We start from the raw sequence: 22,799 nt of genomic DNA on the forward strand, positions 1-22,799 counted from the left end.
CCAACAGAAAGGAATTTCTGTAAAGGGCAATGGTCTGACTCACAGGATCACAAAGACGGCAGGAGAACCTCATTGCGACCTCACACCAGGAGCGAGGTCCCAGATCCTGCCTGGTGGAGCCTCGTGGCAGCAGCATTGCTGATCAGTGCAGCTACAGCTTGCCCCACTGCTGTCACTGGGAGCATAAGCCATGAGCTGAACCAGCCGCCTGCCGACCCTGCCACTCCAAGAGCTACAGTCTATACCCACTACCACTGCCACAGTTCTCCATTGAGCCTGCCATCTGGAGTCATTAACTCTCCATTAAAACCTAGAGGTTGGAGCAAGTGTTGTGGAGTAGTAAGGTTCAACTGCTGCTTGAGACACCTGCGTCCCATATTATAGTGCTTGGATTCCAGTCTTGTCTTCTCTTCTGATCCAGTTTCATGCTAATGTGCCTGGGAGGCAGAGGATGATGGCCCAAGTACTTGGGTTCCTTTCACCCATGTAGGAGACTGGATGGAATTCCTAGTTTCTGGCTTCAGATTGCACAGCCCTAGTTGTTACAGTCATTTGGGGAATGAACCAGTGGATGGAATATCTGTGTGTGTGTGCGTGTGTGTGTGTGTGTATCTGTCTGTCTCCTCCCACACCCATTACTTTACCTTTCAATTAAATAAATAAGACTCGGCCGGCGCCGCGGCTCACTAGGCTAATCCTCCGCCTTGCAGCACCGGCACACCGGGTTCTAGTCCCGGTCGGGGCGCCGGATTCTGTCCCGGTTGCCCCTCTTCCAGGCCAGCTCTCTGCTGTGGCCCGGGAGTGCAGTGGAGGATGGCCCAAGTGCTTGGGCCCTGCACCCTATGGGAGACCAGGAGAAGCACCTGGCTCCTGCCATTGGATCAGCATGGTGCGCCGGCGCCGGCTGCAGCAGCCATTGGAGGGTGACCCAACAGCAAAGGAAGACCTTTCTCTCTGTCTCTCTCTCTCACTGTCCACTCTGCCTGTCAAAAAAAAAAAAAATTAAATAAATAAGACTGAAGAAAAAAACCTCTAGAGGTTATTGTGACTGGTGGTGCCTGGGTCACGTTACCCCTTTACACAAAGGATGCCAGGACTTCCAGCTCCCAGAGTGAACAGGCTCATTCTCTTATAACAAGGGAGGCTGATGGGCAAAACAATGACAGATATCCAAACACACACCCAGCCTCTCTGCTTTCACCCGGGCCATTAGCAGCACCTAAGTACCACGTGCCTGGCACTGTGCGAGGCCTGGGACACAACTTACAAAACCAGCAAACTCTGTGTCTTGAGGGCGCTTCACAGAATGGTGCTGGAGGCCAAGGAAACCACCCTCCAGTACTGGGCCCAAAGCTGTAACAGCGCATGCCCAGTGTAGGATGCATCTTGCTCTAACTGAGAGGGTAGCTACAGACATCTTACAGCAGAGATTGGGGAGACTATTAAAGGATGAGTAGGGTGGGTGGGCAGACATAGAAGGGACGGTGGGCACTCCAGACTCCTATCTAGTTCAGGATTCGCTAAGCAATTCTACACTTGCAAGCTTCTTATGATGAGAAAGCACAGAAAAATGATGTGGTCATGATAATCATAAAAGCAGCACCTATTGAGTACTGGGCTAAGGACTTATTTTCCCTCATTTCTACCCTATGGCATAAGGAGACTCAGGCCCAGCAACTCCCACCTCTGTGTCCCGAAGACTGCAGAGCAACAACAGGTGGGCCAGGGATATGCCTTCCACCAAACCGGAACTGAGTGGGAGCCCCAGACGGCTCAGAAAGCTAATCTGGCACTGGAACAAAAGCCTGCAAATGTAAGTCAGAACTTGCTAAACCTAAACACGATGACTGCCTGCCAAATGAGAAGATATATTTGGGAATAGAGAGTCTCCTAACATATTTAAATTGTCCAGGATACAATAAAAAAAAAAAAGTCACTCATTGTATCATGCCCAGAACCAGACATACCATATTTGCATGAGACAAGCAATCAGTTGACACCAATACCCACATACAGGCTCCCATATCTGGCACAGTAAAGAAGATATGATATTGATGCCATGAGAGTTTCAGAAAAGGAGTGATAGACTTAAAAGGATTCAAAAAGCAATGGTTGGCCAGCGCCACAGCTCACTAGGCTAATCCTCTGCCTGCGCCGGCACCCGGGGTTCTAGTCCCGGTTGGGGTGCCAGTTCTGTCCTGGTTGTTCCTCTTCCAGTCCAGCTCTCTGCTGTGGCCTGGGAGGGCAGTGGAGGATGGCCCAAGTGCTTGGGCCCTGCACCCCATGGGAGACCAGGAGGAAGCACCTGGCTCCTGGCTTCGGATTGGCGCAGGGCGCCGGCCATATGGCCATTTGGGGGGTGAACCAACAGAAGGAAGACCTTTCTCTCTGTCTCTCTCTCTCACTAACTCTGCCTATCAGAAAAAAAAAAAAGTAATGGTTAAAATCATCTCAGATTTGGTGAAAGATACAAAACTACAATTCAATTTGCTGGGCAGAGAGCCCAAATAAGATAAAACTGAAGAAGTTCACACAAAGACATGCTATTTAAATTTCTGAAAAGAAAGACAAAGAAAAATCCTAAACACAGCCAATGAAAAACAGTATGTTACCTACAGAAGGACACCAATTCAAATGGTAGCAGTTTCTCATCTGAAAACCACAGCTCTCTGCTGCGGCCCGGGAAGGCAGTGCAGGATGGCCCAACTGCTTGGGCCCTGCACCTGCGTGGGAGACCTGGAGGAAGCTCCTGGCTTCAGATCAGCACAGCTCCGGCCGTTGTGGCCAATTGAAGAGTGAACCAGTGGATGGAAAACCTGTCTGTCTGTCCCTCTCTCCCTCTCTCTCCCTCTGCTCTCTGTAACTCTGCCTTTCAAATAAGAAAAGAATTAACACGAGTTTTACTCAGTCTACTCTAGAAAAGAGAAGAGGAGGGAACACTTCCCAATCAGCTTTATAAGGTCACTAGTACCCTGATACTCAAACCAAAGATAATATGTGCTCACATAAACACACACACACAGAAGCAGAGAGACACACACAGAGAGTACAGAGCAACACCTCTCATGAATTAGACATAAAATTCTCAAATTTTTAAAATTTTAGCAAATTGAATCCAACAATATATAAAGTTAATAGTATTCCATGACCAAGTGGGATTTATTCCATGCATGCAGAGCTCTTTCAGAATATAAAAATCGATGTAACCCACTATATCAACAAATCAATGGGGAAAATCCCATGGGCGTATCAGTTTACACAGGAAAGGCTTGACAGAATCAGCCCCTTCTACTACGCTGGAATGGAACGGGGCCTTCTCATCTCACAGAGAGCACGTGCACAAACCTGCTGCTAACATCCAACCGAATGGTAAAAGACTGCATTTTCTCCCTTACTAATTAGGAAAAAGGCAAATATGTGTACTCTCACCATGCTTCTCTAACACAGTACTGGAAGTTACAGCCACTTCAATAAAGCAAAGTAGGGACTGGCGCTGTGGCGCAGCGGGTTAAAGCCCTGGCCTGAAGTGCCGGCATCCCATATGGGTGCCGGTTCTAGTCCCAGCTGCTCCTCTTCCGATTCAGCTCTCTGCTATGGCCTGGGAAAGCAAAGGACTTGGGCCCCTGCGCCTGCATGGAAGACATGGAAGTGAAGCTCCTGGCTCCTGGCTTTGGATAGGCATAGCTCTGGCCGTTGCGGTCAACTGAGGAGTGAACCAGCGGATGGAAGACCTCTCCGTCTTTACCTCTCTCTGTAACTCTGTCTTTCAAATAAATAAAATAAAAATCTTTAAAAAAAAAAAAGCAAAGTAATAAAAGTCACAGAGATCAGAAAAAATAAATACAACCATCTCTGCTTGCAGACTGCTTGATTTTCTACATAAAAAACACAAGATACCTACACACACACACACACACACACACACAACTCTTGGAATAAGTAAGTTTAATAAGGTTGAAAGATATAAGATCAACATGCAAAAAATCAATTCCATTTCTGTATGCTAACAATGAATAAGTGTGGAAATTAAAATAAAAATGCAACATCATGGGTAAGCACAGCGGGTTAAACCTCTGCTTGGGACACTTGCATCCCAAAAACAGAGTGGCACTTGAATCCTGGCTACTCGACTTCCAATCCAGCTTCCTGCTAAGGGATCCTTGGAGGCAGCACATTATGGTGCTTGGGCCCATGGGCCCAAGTAGGAGACATGGATGAAGTTCTGGGACCCCAGCTTGGGCCTGGCCCAGCCTTGGCTGTTGTGAACATTTGGAGAGTAAACTATTGGAAAAAAGATCTCTTTTCCTGTCACTCCTTCAAATAGACAAAAATAACTTTTTAGTATTTAACTATATTTTTTGAATAAGATCTATTCATTTATTTAAAGGTAGAGTGACAGAGAAAGAGGGGAAAAGACACAGAGAGAGATATCTCCCATTCGCTGGTTCACTCTCGAAATGGCTGCAATGGTCGGAGCTGGGCCAATCCAAAACCAGGAGCCTCTTCTGGGTCTCCCATGTGAGTGCAGAGGCCCAAGCACTAGGGCCACTCTCTGCTGCCTTCCCAGGCACATTAGCAAGGAGGTGGATTGGAAGTGCAGTAGCCAGGACTCCAACCAGTAACCATATGGGATGTCGGCACTGCAGGTGGTGACTTTTACCAGCTAAGCCACAATGCCAGTCCCTCACTATGTGTTTTATTTTAAAACATAATGTTTGTAAAGCAATCAAATTCATGATATTTAGCATTAATAAAATACTATTTTCCAACACAAACTCTATATATAAATTTTGATAACTGTCCCAGTAACGGCCCCCAACACATCCTCACCCCAGCCAGCTTCAAGATCCAGTTATTCATCAATGTAGAAAAGTCTCTTAACCTTTCTCTTAATCTTTCTTGTATTGACAGTTTTGGAGACTAGAGTTCGCTAGTTCTTTAGGGTGCCTCTCAAATTGAGTTTTTTGATGTGTTCTCATGCTTACATTGAGGTCACACATACTTTGCAGGAACACTTGCAGACCACAGCTTGTCCTTCTTAGGGCACACTTTAAAATGTAATATTGTTTGCAATTGCTCCGAAGAAAATGAAATGTGTGGTACTTCATTACTAAAGTACTTACTTCAGTGCTTTAAGTACTTAACAAATATGCACAGGATCTGTATGCTGAAATTACAAAACGCTGGTGACAAATCGAACACCTGAGTACTTGAACAAACATACTGCATGCATGGATTGGAAGAATCCCATAGTAAAGATGTCAATTCTTCCTAATGGATCCACAGGTAGTTTAATGCAGTTCCGGATCAAAGTGTCAGGTTCTACTGCATGATTCTGTGGTTACCTGGAGAGGGGAGGGGTGACTGCCAAGTGACACACGAGGCAATCTGGGGAGGAATAGGACTGTTTTCTCTGGCACCGTGGTCAAGATGTATGGCTGTTTACATTATCAAGATCCAGAGAATTATACAGCAAAAACACGGTCTTCACTGGTATAAATTAAAACAAGATTCATGCAGGCTGAGAGAGTAACCCAAAGTGGAAGGCAGACAGTGACCAGTGAATCTACGTGCATCACTAGTGGATGCTGTAACCACACTGAGAGGAGTGGATGAGAAAAACCTTGACTTTAAAACTTTGGAAAATGGGTTTTTAACTGGACACTGTAAAGATGAAGAGAAACAGACTAGTACACAAACATTATATTCTAACTACTAAATTTGTTTCCCATAGAGTGTGGGTTAGCAATTCTAAAATCACTTTGTATGTGCATGATGGTTGAACATACAGGTAAATACATTACTGATGAGAGTTAGGTTTCTCAGAGTTGAGGAAGTTACAAATAGGAAAATAGACTGATTACAAATGAACTTTGTGGCTCTGGAGTGTATCCAAGAGGTATCAGTATGAATTTATGGTTTGTTTATTTCATATAACTACAGAGAGATACAGAAACAGACTGTTGTATATACAAAGACTATAAAATGTATTCTTTTCTATCTCTATCCAGTGAGAAGGCACAGAAACAGTGACACAGTCCTGTAGCAGTGAGTACATCTAGGTATTCCGATCTAGGTTTCTAAATTCTCCAACATAACATTCTCTAACATAATGAACCAAAGTTCCTTGGAGAAGTGGTAGATTCCAGGGCTGGGACTGAGAATTACAAGGTGATCAAAAACTTTTTCTAGAGACTTAAAGTTAGGAAGTGCAAAGGGAAAAATAAAGATAGACACATATTAGGGCTGGCACTGTGGCACAGTGGGTTAACGCCCTGGCCTGAAGCGCTGGCATCCCATATGGGCGCCGGTTTGAAACCTGGCTGCTCCTCTTCCGATCCAGCTCTCTGCTATGGCCTGGGAAAGCAGTAGAAGATGGCCCAAGTGCTTGGGAGACCCAGAAGAAGCTCCTGGCTTCAGATTGGCGCAGCTCCAGCTGTTGTGGCCAATCGGGGAGTGAACCAGTGGATGGAAGACCTCTCTCTCTCTCTGCCTCTCCTCTCTCTGTGTAACTCTGACTTTCAAATAAATAAATAAATAAATATTAAAAAAAGATAGACACATGTGTAAAAGACATGGGAAGTTGCTTGAAAGAGTGCCCAGTGACCAGAGTAGAAACAATTTTCATAACAAAATAACTAATAGTATTGGATTATAACTCCAAGAGTACAATCAATATTAATGAGGCTATACTGGATTAAATATATGAATTTTAAAAAAGGAAACTTCTTTAAAGAAAAGTTCTAATAAATAAATAAATATAAAAAAGCACACACACAAAAATAATCACCATCAACTCATTAATAATGCTATAGGAAAAAACCACCACTGAATGCTAAAATTACTGGGCAGAGTTTAAGAGACCAAAGACATCTGTAGTCTCAAAGTATCTCCTCTAAAACATTTATTATTTACAAATGAATTCACAGTAACTTTACAAAGGAGAAAACCTGGTAAATGATATCTTAACTAAATGATCAGAATTAATAAGGCTTACTAACACTATATGAGCTGTGATGAGATAAGGGCTCATCACCCCTATGATATTCCTTCCCCTGATTCATAGCCCAAATTTAATCACAAGAAAATAATCACTCAAAATCAAAGTGAGCCATACTCTACAAAATATCTGAGCAGCAGTCACGGAAACCATCAAAGTCATTAATGACAAGCAGAGGCTGAGGAACTGTCACAGATTGATGAGAATAAGGACACACTGCAATTCAATGTAACATAAGTGGCAGACATTTGGCTTAGCAGCTAAGATACCGGTAGGGCTCCCACTTCTTCCTGGTCCCATATGGACAGCCTGAGTTCAATCCCCAGCTCTACTCCCAACTGAGCTTCCCGCCAGTGCAGCCCTGGGAGGTAGGCTCAAGTAGTTGGGTCTCTGCCACATACATGGGAGATCTGGTTGAGTGTCCAGCTCCCAGCTTTGGTCTGGCCCAGTCCTAGTATTGCAGGCATTTAGCAAAGTGGAGCAACTGATGGGAGCTCTGTGTACGTGTGTGTGTCTGTCTCTTTCTGCCTATCAAATAAATAGTAACATTTTAAAATTAAATAAATAAATGTAATGTGAGACTGGTTCCTGGAATATAAAAGGAACATTAGTGGAAAAGGAATGGGATCTGGATAAAGTCTGTGATTTAGTTAATAATATCAATATAAGAACTGGCCCTGTGGCATTGTGGTCATCTGGGGAGTGAACTAGCAGATGTAAGACCTATCTCTCTCTCTCTCTCTGCCTCTGCCTCTGCCTCTCTGTAACTCTGCCTTTCAAATAAGTAAATAAATCTTTTTTGAAAATAGTATCACTATAAATTTCCTAGCTTTGACTACTATGCTGCATCTGTCAGATGTTAACATTAAAGGAAGTTAGGGAAAGGTATCTGGGAAGTCTATGTCCTATTTTCATAACTCTTTTCTAAGTCTAAGGTTGTCGCAGATTTAAAATGTAAAAGCAAAACAAAACCCTCCTGCAGGATTTGGATACGCAATCATTGTTCCACAAGTCAGCTGTTGGGGCCCTGCTGAAAAGGTGGTGCGAAAGCTGGAGAGAGTCAGATGGAAAGAACCCCAGGGAAGATGGTCAGGAGCTGCAGTCTGCTTTGTACCTGCTCCCTGGCGGCCTTTGGCCAGACCCCTCCTACAACTACCGACAGCACTGCCCCAATTGGGCTTCTCTGGCCTTAGGAATGACTGCCTGTTCAGGGACCTACTGCTTTATGACCAGCAGACAGCAGGCTCCAAACATCCTGAGTGGTGTTCTCAATTAACTGGGTTGATTACTGGACCAAATTAGCCAGAGAACAGCAGAAGAATTAGGTCTTCTTCACTATTTTAACTTATTTTTATTGACAAATAGAAAGTAGATATATTTATGGTATGCAATGTAATATTTTGATATATAAGCACGCACATGCACACACACACACACTGTGGAACAATTAAATCAGGCTAATTAACATATATTATTATTAACATCCATTTGTGTGTGTGTACAGTAAGAACGTTTACAATCTTCTCTCTCAGCAATTTTCAAGTGTATGGTATGAAACTGACAACCAATGTTACCATGCTGTGCGGCAGATCTCTAGAACGTATTCCTCTTACCCAAGTGAAACCTTGGACCCTTTGAAAAATCTCCCCAGCCCCCCGTTCCCACCTCCAGCCTCTGGTAACCATCATTCTATTCTCTGTCTCTTTGAATTTGACTCTTTCAGATTCCACATATATGCAAAATTATGCCTGACTTATTTCACTTAACATAATGTCCCCCATGTGGTCACAAATAACAGCTTTTCCTTCTTTTTTAAGGCTGTGTACTACTCCATTGTTGTGCATATACCATAATTTCTTTGTCCTTGGTGTTCTTGAAAATGAATTTTGGATATTCAACAAACAAGCAAGGAATCATCAACAAATGGTTTTAGAGAGAGTAGAATCAATCTTTACAGTAACAATTTGAGTTATTTTGTTTTGCCAAATATCTAGTCTAAACAGTGGCTAATTCTGTTCATCAGTAGCATAAAAAGCAGAAGCCAGTAATATGTTTTCCAATAGAATTGCACGTATACTATCACCCTAAATCCTAAACTACTGGGTTCTGGGTAAACAAACCATTTCCTATTATCTAGAGTTTGCAAAAGGAGAGAACTTATTTCAAGTAACTTCATTAGTTAATCCTGGAAATTTAACAAATTGGGTATGAATCAATATTCTTTCCCAGGAAAAAGCAGGTAGGTCAAAATCTTTCAGGCATTAATATTTCTTATAAAACACATTTCCTTCTTTTTCCTTTAAAAAAAAAAAAAACCTCAAGGGAACCATGTTGCATCTTAATGACAGTACAGGCTCTGCTTTGGTTAATATCCAAGGAGTTCTGCTAATGTCCATTCGTGGCTTTCTGTCAAAGCCAGAACTCTGAACTCAGACACTGAAAAATCTCAGATTTTGTGATCTATATCGGGCTTTTTAAGAATAGCCCTTAGTCTTTCACCGTGTCTCAAATCTCTGGAATGCTAGATGGTTCCAAAGAATGCTCAAAATTAACATAGGCTCAAGACAAGGAAAGTCCTTCCCGGTGGTCTCTGTAAATACCAACAGTAGGTTTAAATGTCTCCAAATAAAATACACAGACTAAAGAAATTATTTCTCCTTCATACTGTATCCTGCTGCCCTTTCTTCTCGCTTTCAGTCCTAAATACTGAGATTCTACTGTATGATTCCACAAGTTCATTGCTTGTGAATGAAGCCACTGTTAAGAAAAGCTGCAGCATATCTTCGGAAACAATAACAAAGTTTTACACAAAATAAATATGGATATCTGAATGCAAAAAAAATTATATGGCATTTTGAAATTTGTTTTCATAAATGGGCTGAGATTTGAGCCAAGGGCAGATCTGGAAATGTAGTACTGTGAATAGAGACTTTGCCTAAACTTTAAGATTTTAATCAATGAGATTGCATTAATGATGACTTTGGTAATCAAAATGAACGTCAATGTGAAGCCACTGCCCTCTTTGGAGCTTGAAAAACTTCTCAAGAATTTCTGTCCTGTGAACAAATTCAGTACCCAGATGAGAAGCTCCCACTTGCTCTCCCAGGTTGAGTCTCCTTTTTACCTTAATATCTCTGATCCAGGACTGAGCCTGCTCCAAATTTTCTTCATTGATTTCAGCAAGTTTTTCCTGCCAAGCAACTGCTTGACCATCAAACTTTACAAAATTGAATTTACTTTTGTATTTCAGCTGTTCCTGTAAGACAAGTACTTTTTAATTATAAAATCAATCATATGTAAGAAAGGGTCTTGAAAAGTTCATAGCTCGATAAATGTTAATCATAGGACACCTATTTTCAGTTCTACAAGCTAAAAGTTACATTCAATAGAAAAAAATCTTTTCTACTACAAAATGTATTTAAATAAAATATGCAGTTTGGATGTTAAGACTTTCACAAATGTGTATATATATATATCAATCACATGTATGTATAAGTTTATATATGAAAGATTTTCAACAAGTGTGTTGAAAATGCTATTATAAAAAAATACGATGGGTTTCAAAATTTTGCAAAGAAATAAGTTTATCTTTTAATTCCAAATAACTATTACCACTGATATTATATACCAAATAAGCATATTAAATACAATATTCTTAAAGAAAAAATTCAAAATGGTAAATTTCATTCATCATCTTTTGGATAAAGCTTTATTTGGTTACAGATTGATTCATTTGCCTTCCATCAATCCATTTATCTCCAGTGGAGATTTGTCAAATTAAATTTATGTAGTATTTCTCAAACACTCCCTACTACTACTGTTTAGCCAATGCTCACATCAATATTGACAGGCTAACAACAGCACTATGATGTCCACCACAGGCACAGGAGCTACAGCCTTAGAAATCCAAGCAACTGCTTCAGGTCATACAACTCACAGCAGCACAGGGAGAAGAACTTGGAGCTCCCAAACAGCCTACCCTCCTCCCATGCATCTATGCTGGGGCCTGTGTACACACATCCTTCCCCAGTCGGTATACACCGGAAATTAAAGCCGAAATGGCAATATGACGAGTGTCTGGGAAAAGTCTCTGTACACCACAGACTTCTGGACAGATGCAGCCTGAAGCAATGAATGTATAAACTCCCTGAAGCAACCCGTGTGTTACAGAAAGGGTCCTTGGAGGAGAGGCCTGCTTGCAAAGGAGAATAATGGTTCTCTAACTGATGAAAGGCCTAACTGAGCCAGCCTTCTTGCAGATTTTTAGTGCCCACAACAGACAATAGCCAGTGAAAATGCACTGGTGACACACAGGCCCCCAGATGCATGAACCAGGCAGCTCCATCTAACCTGTATGAACTGAATGATCTTGTCCTTCACCAAGTCCAGTTTGCTCTTCATCGAGTGAGATGTATCAATGAGGACATAGATGCAATCATTTTGTGCTTTTCCAAAGAGGAGTTGACTCCCATCCTGTAGCCATTTAATCCTAAGCAGAAAAATAGGTTGAAAGTGAACAGGGACCACAGGCAACAAAATCTGCTTCCTAAGAACTTAACAGGGCCATCTACAGAAGCCATAGCTGGGCTGAATTCTTTATTACCCAATTTTCAGTGAGTGGATTATAAACTTTGAAGTTTTTCTGTAGAAAATCCTACATTCAGAATGGCTGACTTATCACTCTGCTCCATGACCCAACATTAATCCAAGTAAAACAGAAGTCAGAAAATGAATCTGTCAGAAAAATAAATCCAACACAAGCACCAAAGCCAAAGCAAAGTAAGTAACTGGTATTTTGAGGCCCTCAGCTATGAGTTCTGGCTATCTGTTCTGACCCTGATGCCTGCAGTCAATCTAGTAAAGCTAGCATTTTCCTGAAGCTTCAAGGAGGCTTGGGAACAGCAACAAGTGACCCCAAGCCTTGTGAGAACCAAGCAACAAGTGGTAGTGTGAGCAGGATTGCTGCCTTTGTCCACGCTCAGGTGTCCATCACAGGATGTCAATGAAGCTCATGACTGTGACCAAAGCCTGGGAGAAGCAGGTGCAGAACAGAGGACCAAAGACAATGTTCAAAATTGAGTATAGCAGGGCCCAGGGAACTAGACTTTGTGGGGAAAAATACTGAAGAGGAGGTCACAGCACAGAAGAAGAGGGGAGGGGAAGAGGAGGGATAGAGAGAGAATAAGACATGGAGAAATTTTAGAAGAGTGCCCTAGAGAGTCTAAGTGCTGACCAAGGCATGCATGTGAAGAAACTACTGAAGCCAAGGAACAATTCGTCAAAAAGGAGTAGATGCATCAACAGCCTCAGAGTTTACACAAAGCTGGCAACAGTTCATCTTCCAGCCAGCCAGAGTGTGGATACCTCCTTAATACATGGAGCATCAAGGAGAGTCCTCAAAAGGGCATTGCCTTAGTTATAGCACCAAGTCGGTCCTCACCCAAAGGCCACCCTGCACTTACGCTAAATAACTCAAAAACAAGTCCTAAAGAGTTCATATTGGCTCCAAACAACTTAACCACACCATAGAATACACATTTTAAAAAGTGAAATGAAATCCACTACTCATAAAATTCAAAATATCTGGCATGCAGTAAAAATTGTCAGAGCTGCAAAGAAGCAGGAAAATATGTTCCATAATCAGAAGAAAAATCAATCAACAGAAACAGACCCCAAGATGACAAAGATAATGTAGAATTGGTGGAAAAGGATGCGGTTGCCCAGCTAGCATAAAGCCAATGTACGTGTTCAAGAAGGTAAAGTATGAACAGAAGGAGGAAAGCAATGAAAGACATGGTGGGGGAGGAGTCCCAAATGAAACTTCTAGAGAGACACAATATCTGAAATCAAAAAAGAATACACTGCATGGCATCAACAGTAAATTAGACATTAGGAGAAGAAAAGATGAAGGAACCTTGGAAAGACATAATAATATGATCCGAAGCCAGGAGCCAGGTGCTTCTCCTGGTCTCCCATGCTGGTGCAGGGCCCAAGCACTTGGGCCATCCTCCACTGCCTTCCCGGGCCACAGCAGAGAGCTGGACTGGAAGAGGAACAACCGGGACAAGAACCCGGTGTGCCAGCGCCGCAGGTGGAGGATTAGCCTAGTGAGCCACGGCACCGGCAAGACATAATAATATGAAACAATTAAAAACAAAAGACTAAATAGTCATACACATGCATCAAAGCAAAACAGATAGGGTTAATAAGTTATTAATGAAGATAAAATAAAAATTCAAACAAAAGAAGACCATAAATGAAATAAAAGAGAAAGAACAGATGAGACAAAGAGAAAGCAAATAACACAATCTTATATTTAAATCCAGCTGAATCATGGGGCCAGTGTCATGGTGTAGTGGGTTAAGCTGCTGCATGTGATGTTGTATCCCATATGGGCGCTGCCAATTCAAGTCCCAGCTAGCTGTCTGCTAACACACCTGGGAAAGCAGAAGACTGCCCAAGTACTTGGGACCCTGCAGAGACCCAGTTGGAGTTCCAAGCTCCGGCTTCAGCCTGGCCCAGCCTCAGTTCTAGCAGTTGCAACCATTAGTGAACCAGTAGATTGAAAATCTCTGTCTCTCCCTCTCTTTTTGTAACTCTGACTTTCAAATAAATAAATCTTTATAAAAATAAATGTATAAATACAAATCCAACTGTATCAACAATCATTTTAGTTGTAAATAATCTTAGCACTCTAATTAAAAGGAAAAGGTTGTCAAGGCTGATTTAAAAACAACATTCACATACATGCTGTCTATAAGAAATTCCTCCATTAAAAGATAAGAGTTGAGGCCGGAGCCGTGGCTCAATAGGCTAATCCTCCACCTAGCGGCACCGGCACACTGGGTTCTAGTCCCATTCGGGGCGCCGGATTCTGTCCCGGTTGCCCCTCTTCCAGGCCAGCTCTCTGCTGTGGCCAGGGAGTGCAGTGGAGGATGGCCCAAGTGCTTGGGCCCTGCACCCGCATGGGAGACCAGGAGAAGCACCTGGCTCCTGCTATTGGATCAGCGCTGTGCGCCAGCCACAGCACGCCAGCCGTGGCGGCCACTGGAGGGTGAACCAACGGCAAAAGGAAGACCTTTCTCTCTGTGTCTCTCACTATCTACTCTGCCTGTCAAAAAAAAAAAAAAAAAAAAAAAGATAAGAGTTGAGTAGGGGGGAAAGGATAGAAAAAATAAACTATGTGGACAATTGGTTATATGGAAACAAAGTACATTTCAGAACCAGGAATATTACCTACCAGACATAACACAGACCTTTCATAATCACCAAGGAGGCAATCCATCAAGAGATCCTAACAACCCTAAAGGTACATGCACCTGCTAACACAGCTTCAAAATACACACGGAAAACCCTGATGGAATCGAAAGGGTAATTGGGTAATCCCAAAACTACAGTTGGAGATTTCAACACTCTTTTCTCAATAACATATAAAACAGTTAAAAAGAAAATCAGTAGCAATCTGGAAGACTTGAGCAACACTGTCAACCAGCTTGAGTCAACTGATATCTACACTATACTCCATCCAACAGAAGCAATTTTTTTCCATATTCTTGGTTACAAAATGGGACCCAATAAATATTGTACGAAGTTATTAAAATGGAAATGAATAACCAAAAAATATGAAGGAAATCCACAAGTATTTGGAAAGTAAACAACACATTTCTAAGTGATCTTTTGGTCAAAGAATAAATAACAGGGGAAATCAGAAAATATTCTGAAGTGATGAAGTGATTAAAAATAATACACAACATATCAAAACATGTGAGAGGCAGTTAACAAAGTACTCAGAGGTATATCAGAAGGAAAGTTCTCAAATTAGTAACCTAAGCACTTATCTTTAGAAACTTAAACCCATAGTACAGCAAAGATAATAATAAATATGAGTGGTAATCAATGTTATAGAAAGCAGAAAGCCTTTTAGAGGAAAATATCAGTGAAACCAGAAATTCTTTCTTTATCAAGATCAATAAAATGGATAACCTCTAACCAGACTGCTGAGAAAACAAAAGGACATTAATTACCAGTATCACTTCTATGTGCATTTAAAGAAACCGAATACATAGTTCGAAACCTTCCCACAAAGACGACTCCTCCAGACCCAGATGACTTCGGTGGTGAATTCTGCCCAAAAGGCAAGGGAGAGATGGTGCCAGCTCTTCACAAAGTCTTCCAGAAAACAGAAGAAGAGAGAACGCTTCAGGACAACCCTTGACATCCTGTAGAAGGTGTGGGACAAAGGGACCCAGCGGCTGCCAGGTGGGGTGCTTTGCAAGAAGCATCCTCTGTCCTAGATCCAAAACCCAAACTACCCTCCCCATGGGGTCAGCTCCAAAGCCATGGGCAGAGAAGATTCCAGAATGAGAGGACTTGTTCTGAGCAACCCATCACCTGGGTTTTGAGAGGTAGGCTCCATGTGCAGCCTGTGGTTTATAACAGAAAACACAGGAGGGAGGTGGGCTCTCTCATTTTCAAATGGCTGCTGCAGGCTGGTACTGACTTAGGCTCATTAGATTTCATGTCTGATCTAATCCATAGAACAAATTCATAAATGGCATTACTATTTCCACTTTATAAATGAAGAGACAGATGCACAAGACATTAGTTCACTTGCTCAGGGTCACACAGCAAGTGGCAGAGCTGGGATTAGAATCTTGTGTTAGCTGACCTCAGAGTCCATGCACCCAAATGGTCTTGGTGTTCAGTATCTAAAACTCTTCTCTAGTATCTAGGAGGTGAAGGTAGATCATTCCCATGGGGCTGACCTTGAGGTCACAGCATTCAATGCTAGCGTCAAGGGTATTATCATAGTTACATATCCAGCAGGGGGCCAGCAGATAAAGCTACAGCCTGTAGTGCCAACATCCCATGTGGGTGCTGGTTCAAGTTCCAGCTGCTCTTCTTCCAATCCAGCTCTCTGCTGTGACCTGGGAAAGCACTGGAAGACGGCCCAAGTCCTTGAGCCTCTGCACTCACATAGGAGATGCAGAAGAAGCTCCTGGCTCCTGGCTTCAGATTGACCCAGCTCTGGCCACTGCAGCCATTTGGGGAGTGAACCAGCAGCCTGAAGACCTCTCTCTTTCTCTGCCTTTGCTTCTTTGTAACTCTGCCTTTCAAATAAATAAATATTATATATATACACATATATATATATATATATATATATGTATATATATATAACCAAACCAGCAGGGTTCAGAGGGATCACATGGAAATATTATTAGCTGACTTACAAAGTATATATATTAATTAGTTGTATTCAAATATTTTACAACATTGTAACAGTTGTCTTGAAATGTAATATTCAAGGATAGAGAAGACAGATGTAGTATCTGTCTACAGTATACTTGCAGCCCACAAAACACGAAAGACAGGACAGAAGCATTCCTTGGCCTCCTATGCTGACGTGTAAACATGATAAACATACTTTTGCTGTTTTTAAGAATCTACAAAACTAGCATCAAGGCAGCTCTGAATCTGAATTCAAACATCCTCTTTCTTGATAACAATGCCATCAGCAAATCATCAGATGGCAACCCTGACTTAACAATATTTAGCGGCCTTTTCTCCCGGTTGAGCTTTTACCAACAGATCTGGTAGATTTGCACTTCAAGAGAGACTAGACCACTGTACTGCCCAGCAAATGCACCAACCTCCTTTGGATGTGAGCCAGGACTGTGTGAATTCTCTCACTGTACCACTTGCACTTCTCCTTTGTAATGTTGACATGGACCAAGCTCCCATCCTTCCAGGGAGCATGAACAAACCTGCTACAATATTTTGCATGGACTGTCTTCTTCTTGGTCTCCTAAGGAAAGGACAAAGAACAGAAGCCACTCAGAAACGATTTAGGTGCCAGTGCTGTGGTGCAGCGGGTTAACACCCTGGCTTGAAGCACCAGCATCCCATATGGGCGCCGGTTCGAGATCTGGCTGCTCCACTTTCAATCCAGCTCTCTGCTATGGCCTGGGAAAGCAGTGGAAGATGGCCCAAGTCCTTGGGTCCCTGCACCCACGTGGGAGACCCGGAAGAAGTTCCTGACTCCTGGCTTTAGATCAGCGCAGCTCCAGCCATTACGGCCATCTGGGGAATGAACCATCGGATGGAAGGCCTCTCTCTCTGCCTCTCCTCTCTCTGTGTAACTCTGACTTTCAAATAAATTAAATCTTTAAAAAAAAAAAAAACATTTAAAGAAAAGTTTCCAGATGGCATCATTTATTCCAGATGGCCTTATTTATTCAGCTCTTGGCACTCACCCATACAATAAATAATTTTTTAAAGGATTGATTGATTGATTAGAAAGAGTTACAGAGATGGGGGAGGGGAGAGAAAGGGGGTAGAAGGGAGAGAGAGGGAGAGAGAGGGAGAGAGAGAGAGAGAGGAAGTTTCTATCCATTGGTTAACTTCCCAGATGGCCACAACACACAGGGTTGGGCCAGGTTGAAGCCAAGAGCCAGGTTCATTCAGGTCTCCCACGTGGGTGGCAGGGACCCAACTACTTGAACTATCTTCTGCTTTCCCAGGCCACTAGCAAGGAGCTGGATGGGAAGTGGAGCAGCCAGGATACAAGCCAGTGCCCATATGCAATGCCAATGTCATGGGCAGTGGCTTTACCTGCTGCGCCACAATGCTGACCCTCTGTGCAGTAAATCATTTAGTCATTAGTGTGGGGAGCAACTCGGACTAGACTGTTACTGGAATTAAGACTTATTCTATGCGTCTGCTCTCCCACAATATGGCGCTGGGAGAGGAGGAAACAGCTTCTACACAGCTGCCTCCAGTTCAACCAATAAACAGCAGGACCTGCTCCTGATTGGAGGAGAGCAGCGTACTCGGCATGTGGGTAGCAGAGTTGGGATTGGTGGAAGAGGACTATAAAGGAGGAGAGAGACAACATGCACCAGGAACATCTATGAGGAACACCTGAGCAGCCCCCGAGAGAGCCGGCCGGCGGTGTGCCGCTCCCCTGCGGAAGTGGGGAAAGCGGCAGGGGGAACCGCCCCTCCACGGAGGTGGAAGGGTCGGTAGCCAACCCAGGAAGAACCAGCAGCAAACCCGGGGAGGGCCGAGCAGACAAAAGAACAGCGCAGGGTCCTGTGTCGTTCCTCCATGAAGAGGGGGAGTGACAATTAGCTCAGTCGAAGATGTCCTAGGGCCTACTACATGGGTAACTCTGTGCTGGGTGACATGTGTCAGAAAGATATGTATGATCCCATCCATGCCCCAGAGAACCCAATGATTCCAGCAGGGAGAAGCTGCACACATACACACACTTTGGAATGCAGATAATTAGATACCCAGTACTGGGTATAGGGTTCAGACAGTGAGGATTAGGACTAAGAAAGTCCTGGAAAAGAAGAAAGAGTTTGCAATGAACTGGAGGATCAAAAAACTATTCTGGAGGAAGTGAGACTTGAGACTCACATAAACCATTTTCCCCATTGCTACTCCCAGCTGCAAATGAAGTGAAGTGGCCAAGAGCTCCAACTCTCATGTAACACTCTCTACTGGGACACACAGAACTGGTCCCAGGACAAAAGCTCCCCACAAGGTGAGCTCTCATCAACTCTGTCTCTATCACTCATCTGACCAATACTCCTCCAGCACGACTCCAGGCCATGAACTCTGCTAGGCACTAAGAGCGCAATCCATAAACAAGCACATGAATCCCTGCTTTGTGGAGCTCTCCTTACAGGGAAGAGCCAACTAACAAAGAAACATGGTCAGAGGATGACAAATTCTATGAAGAAAAATGAGGAAGGAAGGAGACTATAGAATCAGAGAGTGCTAGACAGAGAGGGGGAGAAGGGGACAAGTTAAAATCTAGAGGAGAACGCTTCACATGGAGTTTAGTGGACCAGAGACCCGAAAGATTGAAGACTGTGGCCATGTGAAGATTTGGAGGAAGTCTGAGGACATGGCAGGCATAAAAGCCTGAGCTAAGAGTTTGCCTGCAGTGTTTGTGTAATTTTCAGATGTCCAGTAAGCCGAAATAGGGTGAGCAAGGGAAGAACGAACAGGATGAAACTGGAAAAATAGGCGGAGGAGGAGAGCCAGAATGCAGATCCTGTAAAATGTGACAGCTGATGGAAATGACTTTGGCCTTTGCTATGAGTGAGAAAGGAATCACGTACAGACTTTATCAAGAGAAGTGGCACATCTAATTTATGGTTTTACAAGATGACTCTGATTGCACTGCTGAAAATAGACTGCAAAAGGTCACAGGCAGAAGTAAGGAGTCAGGGGGTCATTTGGGGCATGGACAGGGGGAAATAGCAGCAGCAGTAGGAAGCAGTCAGATTATGAGTGATAGGCGATTCTATCGTGGAGAAAGAACTGGCAGGGTGTAATGAGAGATCAGATATGGATGTGAGAGAAAAGAGAGGAGTCGGGAACGCCTCAGGTTTTTCAGCCCAGGAAGTGAAAGAATGAAGTTGCAATAAACTGATAGGACAAAGATTGTGGGAAAGCAGCTTTGAGTAGGGAAGATCAAGGTTTGGTGTCCGATCTGCTGGGTTTGAGATGCCTGCCAGACATCCAAGCGACATGTCAAATAGTGAGGTGCAGATCAGAGAGGGACTCAGTGCTGGGGATGCACACCCGGAAATCACTGGAATGCACAGGACACTAAACAATATGCGCCTAGATGAGCTCACTCAGGGAATGAGTGTAGACAGGGAAGTTGTCCAAGGTCTGCACCCGGAGGCCCTGCAGCATTTACAGGGTGGGGGCATAGGGAAGAAAGAATAAGGAAGACAGATGAGGAAGAGCCAGCAAGGTAGGAGGGAAACCTGGACTGTGTATATTCTACAAATAAAAGAATCTCAAGGAAGTGATCAACAGCATCAATGCTGATAACAGGTCAAGGGAGACCTAGCCTGAGAACTGACTCTAGCAATCCAAGTATTCCTGAAGAATGAGTTTTGGTGGAGAGGTGGGGACTTTTTCCTAATGGGAGTGGGTTCAAGAGAACATGGGAAGAGAACTGAAGAACTGGGGAAGTGATATGTCCACAACTCTTCTGAGGAGTGGAATTCTTTCTTCTTTTTTTTTTTTTTAAGATTTATTTATTTGAAAGGCAGAGTTACAGACAAGGAGAGGCAGAGAAAGGGAGAGGGAGGTCTTCCATCTGCTGGTTCACTCCCAAAATGGCTGCAACGGCTGAAGCTGCACAGATCCCAAGGCAGGAGCCAGGAACTTATTCCAGGTCTCCCACATGGGTACAGGGGCCCAAGGATTTGGGCCATCTTCTACTGCTTTGCCAGGCCATAGCAGAGAGCTGGATTGTAAGTGGAACAGCCAAGTCTTGAACCAGTATCCATATGGGATGCTGGCACTGCAGGCAAAACTTTATTCACTATGCCACAGTACCAGCCCCCTGAGGAGTTGAATTCTAAAGAGGAACAGAGGGGTTGGTGCTATGGCAGAGTGGGTAAAGTGGCCGCCTGCAGTGCTGACATCCCATATGGGCACCGGTTCAAGACCTGGCTGCTCCATTTATGATTCAGCTCTCTGTTATGGCCTAGGAAAGCAATAGAGGATGGCCCAAGTCCTTGGGCCCCTATACCCCTGAGGCAGACCCAGAAGAAGCTCCTGGCTCCTGTCTTTGGATTGGCCCAGCTCTGGCCATTGTGGCCATTAGGGGAGTGAATCAGTGGATGAAGACCTCTCTCTGTCTCTGCCTCTCTGTAGCTCTGCCTTTCAAATAAATGGATAAATCTTACTTTAAAAAAAAAAAGAGTGGAGGAATGAGGCAAATGAGGCAGGGCCAGAGGCAGCTATAGGAACCACATTTTTAAGATGGGAGAGATAACAGCATATTTGGATGCTGATTGAAAATATCTAGAAGTGACTACAAAGCACTGTGTAAGAGGCTGGCAGACCCTGCGAGATGAATTGCAGGTGAGTTACCTGCTCTTTCAGAGGCCATGCAACTCGGTTTTCTTGTGTTAAATGACAGCACAAATATATTTACCTTGTATATAAAGCATAAAGGCATTCCGTTAGGGCTCATTTTTGACTCACAATTTTTGCAAGACATGAAAAGAAGGAAGGTAATATCCACTGTGCATCTCCTAAGTGCTGGGCACTTCATACCACCCCATTCTATCTACAGACAAGGAGAGGAAGTCTCAAAGAATCGACATGTCTCGTTCATAGTTACTAACTGGTAGAAATAGCACTGACACCCATTTCTGGTCACTCTACCCTGTGACAACTGCCTGATACATATTAGAAGCTCAATAATTATCTGTTAGAAGAATGAATGGTGAGATAGCTCTGGTTTTGCGCCAAAGCAGCAAACAACCATGCATGCAACATGACTTCAGGGGTGCCCAAAATACGGTTAGTAGATTTTGCCTGAAATATGCTAATTAGGGTGAATTTTTATCTCTTCCTTCTACCAGTTCATCCATCTGAGAAACTTGACTTAGCAGGGCCTGTTTAATTATTTATTTCTCATTATAAATGGACTTCCTGGATCTGGTATAAGCCAGTTTTTATTGTTATTCATTTAGGGGGTCCAGCCCAGAGGCAGTCTTAACCTAACAAATTTCACAGCCTCACTTTCTCCCTGCTTGATACATATCACCATTTTAGGTACAAATCCAGTTTCAGATATGTAGTCCCAAATACTAAAAATATAAGTGTTTCTTTTTCATCAATATTTGTGGAAGAGGACAGAGGTACTATATAATTCTCAGTATTTATAATATTATTCCTTAGCACATAAACTTTCAGATAAAATTCCCTTTTATCAGTCAAATTCTTCAAACTGGTCCTGTAAAATTTCATTTTAAAATGTCAAGAAAGAATCAGGAGGAAATTAGTATTCACAGTAGCTCTGAGCCTACATTGTCATAAGCTCATGGTACGTAATGTTTAAATCAACAAGTATTAATATTTTTATATATCCAAGGCCTAATATATTTTCAAAATGAAAATTCAGTTATGTGTGATTTCCTGAGCATTACTGAATAATGTCTACAAAACTGGAAAACTGGGCTGGGGGAGGAGACTCACAAATGAGATTTTGCCTGCATTGCAGCAATTGCTCCATATCCAAGGGTAAGTCAGGAAACAAGTCCTGTGTCAATGCTGTATCTATCTAATTCAATTTTTATATCTTCTTCTTTGCAGTTCATCATGAACACGCAGCAGTAAGGAAGCAAGAATACAACAAGGCATGGCTCAGGCGGCCCTCAAAGGAGAGACTCTTGCCTGGTCAGCCAGCTTCAGAACAAGCCAAAGAGACTGGAGTCAAACATCTCAGTTTGAGGAGAGCCTTCACTGCCTTTCCCAGTTATCCCCACTGAGCTGCAGTCACCGGCGTGGCTGCTTTGTGGCTTCCATTTTAGCTTTCACTTCACAGTGAGTACCTGGTACTCTACCACCTCCTAAGGAAATTCTCTTTGGTTTTACAAACCTGGGATCCTCATGTCATTTTAGGTTTCATATTGAGATACTTCTTAGTCTTTCCATACTAAACTTCTGACATCTAGATTTCTGGTTCCTTGACATCAGTGTTTCTCACATGGCACCTGCACCAGCCGCTTCTGCACCACCTGGGGATTGTTACTGGCTATGGTTTGGATAGGATTTGTCCTCACCAAATCTCGTGTGGAGGCTTGGCCTTCAGTGTGGTGGTGCTTGGAAGCGGTGCCTTAAGAGGTGATCAGGTTTAGGGAGATCACCGCCTTTCTCTTGGGAATGAGCTAGGTCTCTTGGGAATGGGTTGGTCACTGCAAGAGTGAGTTGTTAGAAAGTTATTATAAAGAGTGGATCAGCCTCCCATCTC

The 22,799-nt window shown here is 43.2% G+C and overlaps 1 protein-coding gene across 13 annotated transcripts in view; it reads right to left on the minus strand.

Annotated features, from left to right (window-relative positions):
- Window positions 1-22,799, minus strand: part of VWA3B (von Willebrand factor A domain containing 3B) — a 275,643-nt gene that overhangs the window by 146,515 nt on the left and 106,329 nt on the right. For 7 of the 13 annotated variants that reach the window (XM_089326030.1, XM_089326028.1, XM_089326027.1 and 4 more), the window contains 3 exons: window positions 16,654-16,808; window positions 11,351-11,489; window positions 10,125-10,256 (listed from right to left, as the gene is read on the minus strand). The exons of 3 other annotated variants lie outside the window; for them this stretch is intronic. In XM_089326030.1, coding sequence (XP_089182156.1) covers window positions 10,125-10,256; window positions 11,351-11,489; window positions 16,654-16,808 — 426 coding nt within the window. The remainder of the gene's footprint in view (window positions 1-10,124; window positions 10,257-11,350; window positions 11,490-16,653; window positions 16,809-22,799) is intronic. 3 more of the 13 variants (XM_089326038.1, XM_089326036.1, XM_089326034.1) reach the window with 1 other exon arrangement.

This window comes from Oryctolagus cuniculus, chromosome 2 (genome assembly GCF_051225735.1).
Source record: "Oryctolagus cuniculus isolate XC-2025 breed Fujian yellow rabbit chromosome 2, ASM5122573v1, whole genome shotgun sequence".
In the NCBI taxonomy this organism is placed as follows: Eukaryota; Metazoa; Chordata; class Mammalia; order Lagomorpha; family Leporidae; genus Oryctolagus; species Oryctolagus cuniculus.